A 4,489-nucleotide genomic window follows, 5' to 3' on the forward strand; every position below is an offset into this window, starting at 1 on the left:
AATTATTTTTTTTCCGGGCTATTCAGGATTTTGTTCGACTTATTATGAAACTTTCATATAAGCCGAACTAGTGTCTAGCAAAAGGGTTGGAATTGAAAATTATAGGTTCGACGCATGCAGTAAACAGATTCAGTGAGCCGAACCGTTCATCAATTGGTAGATTCGGCTCATAGATGTGAGCCGAACCTCAACTAGTTTCGCCGAACCATGATCCAAAAAATCATCTAAACAACCTTTATAATTCTGAAAATTATCTTAATCACTAAAAAATATATTTAATCACTAATCAATATTACTAACACTAATACGTACAGGGCAGATTTGCCATTAAAAAAATTTGGGTTAAGGGGTAATCTGATTTTGCTATTTCACAACCTTTTTCTTGTCTTTATGCAGTATGCCTAGTAAGATTTTAGTATGCCCAAAATCAGGGTTCAAAAAGATTGAGCTAAATTCGGTTTCCTCATTCTCGTTGTTTCTATTATTTCACCGATTTGGTTTTTTTTTCCTTGAAGTGAAGTGGAACCACTATGTTTATAAAACCCAACAAACAAATGCTTGAGCAAATCAGTGACAAGTGACCACAAGATCATGGTTTAGTGGCCCAGAAAGTGAAAAGAAAAATCAAGTTAGGTAACTGGGTGTGAAGAATTTATGTACAAAAAACATAGAACCGATGAAAAGAGAAAAAGAAACAAACTTTCAAGTGTTTCAACTACCCCATCCAAAATTCAAAGTTGGACTTTAACAAATATATTTAGCTAGTTTTAAAATCTAACTACCAGTCTTCTTTTCATTCTAAGGTACTACTTCTCATTCGTCGTCACCTCGTCCTATAAATAAACCCCATGGAGTATTTCCATTACTTTTACATAGCTCAACACAAGTTTATCTACTTTGCTGATTCCATTAAAATTGCAGTTATTTTACTCATCTTTTCCCATTCTTGCATATACACAAATGGCAAACTTGGATGATCAATCTTCTGTGGATACTTCTGTTGATTCTCAAGGTACTCATTTAGCATTAATGAATTCGATTGTGTTCTGATTTTTGAACATACGTTTTTTTATTTTTTATTTTGTAAACTTGTCTTGCCATTAGATGTTATGTTTGACTGGCTCGCTCTAAATTTTTTGATTCCAGAAGAGAACAGCAATACAGGCTCCAGGCTTCACTTTTCGGAAGCTGAGGAAACACTTATAATCCTAATGCATAATCTTGTTGGTGAGAGGTAAATATGTTTACATACAATCTCTCTCTTTCCATATATGTGCTTTATGATTCTCAATAAAAGTTTTGAATTATCAGGTGGCCTCTAATTGCTGGGAGAATTCCAGGGAGAACAGCGGAGGAGATTGAAAAATACTGGACTTCAAGATATTCAACAAGTGAATGAAAATGAAAGTATCTACTATGTTTTTGCTTTCCATACAATGCAAATGTTTTTGGTTGTTGAAGTGGATGTGTTAGTTGTATAAGTTTAAAAAGATAGAGAATTTAATTTGTTAGCTTTTAATGGGTTTCATTTTTCTGCTTTTAATTAATCTTGGAAGTATACTTTCTTCGCAAGTGTTTCACGGTGTTTCAGTTTTTAGAATTTAAGCTTTTCATTGAAGTTTGACATTAGCTTGTTAGGTGAAAGTAAATAAACTTCACAACATTCAGATCGGCAATTTCTATTTGAAGTTTGATACATTCGTTATATTCTGCCTCTTGATACTAGGTAATTGGGCCGACGGATCGGAAGGCCTGAAAGATCCTTAGGGAGAGAGTACTTTTTATGGTTATATTTTTGTAAAATGAAGCATGACGCAAATGTGCAATTTGATAATAAAACTAAAATGGTTTGGTAACTTGCACTTGATAATACCAAAATACTCCTCCATTTTAGTTCAATTATTATAACTCCATATGTATCCTATATTTCCTTACTTGACGATAATACTTTCCATCTTTTCCTACTATTGAGTATATAGCCATTATGCAATCTGAAAAAGTGAAACTTGCACCCCGTGTCACGAAATGTGATATTTTCATCCCGTTTCAGGAAAAATGATATTTTCACACCGTGTCAGGAAAAGTGATACTTTCACGCTGTATCAGGAAAAGTGATACTTTCACCCTGTGTCAGCAAAAATGATACTTACACTCCGTGTCAGGAAAAATGATACTTTCACTCCGTGTCAGGAAAAATGATACTTTCACTCAATGTCAGAAAAATGATACTTACAACCTCGTGTCAGCAAAAGTAATACTTTCACTTCGTGTCAGGAAAAGTGATACTTTCACGTCTTGTCAGGGAAAATGATACTTTCCCAATTCCAACCTTCAATATTCTTCATCGCATTCAACTCACCAATTCCAACTTATGCCCTCAATGCAGTTCTAATCCTGAAACATCCAGTCACATTCTGTTACACTGTCAAACAACTATAGATTCTTGGAACCTCTCACTAAACCACCTCAGAAACCATCAAGTCGCCACTCAAGGAATACCCAACTCACTACCTCACCAAACAACCATATCCGAACTTCTTCGAACAAAAGTGCCAATACCGATCACAACAACCTTCGGCTTCCTTTTTTTGGTCCTTATGGTTAACCAGGAACGACGTGATGTATCGCCAACGGCAACAAAATCCAACAAGTGTAATGCAAACGACTATCAAGCTTCAGCAGGAATATTCATGGGCCCAGAAGCACCTCCAACCGGTGTTCCCTGTGATGCTTCCATTTGTAAACCCTACACAAAGAACGGTAACAACTTCAACTACCTTTGTGGGATGGCTCAAGCCTCAATCAGATTGGATCAAAATCAACACGGATGGGGCAGCAAGGGGAAGCCCCAGAATAGTGGGAGAAGGTATCATATGTCGAAATAAGGAAACTAGCACAATCCTAATAATAACACAACCACTAGGCATCTCCACAACACTTGCAGCGGAGACTTGGGCCATGCATATAGCCTCTAAAACGGCGGCGGAATGAGGATGGCCAAAAGTCCAATTTGAAATGGATTTAGGAAATTTAATGAGATTTCTAACCTCAGATACAGACGTCCCATGGTATATATCTGATTTGGTTGCAGAGATCAAAACAAAGGCTGACCCAAATCCAGCAATATACTGTTACACACATATACAGAGAATCAAATCAAGCGGCATACGTTTTAGCAAATCGAGCAGCGGATGATTGCTCCATCGGGAGACTCACAACAAATATTTGGGAACATACAATTCCGCAGTCTATCAGTTCGATTGCAATATCAGACTCTATGGGTATTATGTATCCCCTATAATTTCAGTCTAATTTAATAAATTTCATGCTCCAATAAATAAAAAAAATGATACTTTCACGTTGCGTCACAAAAAGTGATACTTTCACCCCGTGTCACGAAAAGTTATACTTTTACTCTGTGTCAAGAAAAGTGAGACTTTCACCCCGTGTCAGGAAAAATGATACTTACATCCCGTGTCAGGAAAAATGATACTTACAACCCGTGTCAGCAAAAGTGATATTTTCACGCTATGTCAGCAAAAATGATAGTTTCACCCGTGTCAACAAAATGTGATATATTCACCTCGTGTCAGAAAAAAAGATACTTTCACCCGTGTCAGAAAAAATGATATTTTCACGTCGTGTCAGAAAAGTGATACTTTTCGGTCAGCCCTCTCGACCTTAATTGCGGTGTTCTAGTAACTCTCAACTCCGACACAGCGAGGTTAACTCCCACACACCTTTACTTGAATAACAAAACTGTTAAAATGCTTTGGAGATAAGCTGCATAACAAAGTTTCCATCCCACTCCAAATGTGACTTCATAACCTAACATATAACCAAATTAATCTTTATTAATCTCAATTGTTTTTTTTAACTTTTTTTTTGCTACACTCGCCTGAAAACCAAAAAAAACTACAAAAAAAAGAACTCTCACTTCTCCCATATCAGACCTCCCAATAAGATCGACATTAATCAAATGTCTTATTTCATTGGGAGGCTGAGTTTTCCACACGCCCTCTAATACTTTTACAACGCCTCCCTTAGTTAGGAAATCAACCACAACGTTTTCCTCTCTATGTCTTTGTGAAAAAAAGATATTTGTCAGTGTTTTCGATTGAGGCACACAAATCCCATGGAACTAGAACCTCCTTCTTGCACATATGGATAGCATTAGTGGAATCAATTTCCACCTCTAACTTCTTGAAACCCATATCTTTAACCAACATCATAGCATCCCTTCTAGGCCAGACTTCAGCCATGTTGTTATCACTTTTGAATACATGCTTGGCATAACACGCATATAAGCCACCACGATCCCAACAGATAACCCCTCCAATACAGCCATATCCAAATCATTAGACGCTCTATTACAGTTTGACACTTCAATAGTTCTGTATTATACCTGTCTTAAACGATTGGAAACACTGAAATGTATCTGGATTCCTTAAGTTCCCTCGCAAGTACCCTTGGAACATGAAACATAATT

General features: G+C 36.7%; 1 protein-coding gene across 2 annotated transcripts; it reads left to right on the forward strand.

Moving 5' to 3' along the window:
* Nucleotides 1-829: 829 nt before the first annotated feature.
* On the forward strand, nucleotides 830-1,664 carry LOC113285748 (transcription factor CPC-like). Of its 2 annotated transcripts, none has more exons than XM_026534520.1 (3): nucleotides 830-1,012; nucleotides 1,147-1,234; nucleotides 1,312-1,664. In XM_026534520.1, the coding sequence occupies exons 1-3, from the start codon at nucleotides 961-963 to the stop codon at nucleotides 1,397-1,399; spliced, it is 228 nt and encodes a 75-aa protein (XP_026390305.1). In that variant the 5' UTR covers nucleotides 830-960; the 3' UTR covers nucleotides 1,400-1,664. The 2 variants fall into 2 exon arrangements, with proteins under 2 accessions (XP_026390305.1, XP_026390306.1); XM_026534521.1 differs by having other exon boundaries at nucleotides 840-1,012; nucleotides 1,150-1,234.
* The last annotated feature ends 2,825 nt before the right edge of the window (nucleotides 1,665-4,489 follow it).

Source organism: Papaver somniferum, chromosome 6, assembly GCF_003573695.1.
Source record: "Papaver somniferum cultivar HN1 chromosome 6, ASM357369v1, whole genome shotgun sequence".
NCBI classification, from domain to species: Eukaryota; Viridiplantae; Streptophyta; class Magnoliopsida; order Ranunculales; family Papaveraceae; genus Papaver; species Papaver somniferum.

Bases quoted from the DNA above. Each gene is read 5' to 3' on its own strand.
- LOC113285748 (XM_026534520.1), top strand. From the start codon at position 961: ATGGCAAACTTGGATGATCAATCTTCTGTGGATACTTCTGTTGATTCT. The intron at 1,013-1,146 runs GTACTCATTTAG...TTTTGATTCCAG, and splicing joins TACTTCTGTTGATTCTCAAG to AAGAGAACAGCAATACAGGC. The intron at 1,235-1,311 runs GTAAATATGTTT...TTGAATTATCAG, and splicing joins CATAATCTTGTTGGTGAGAG to GTGGCCTCTAATTGCTGGGA.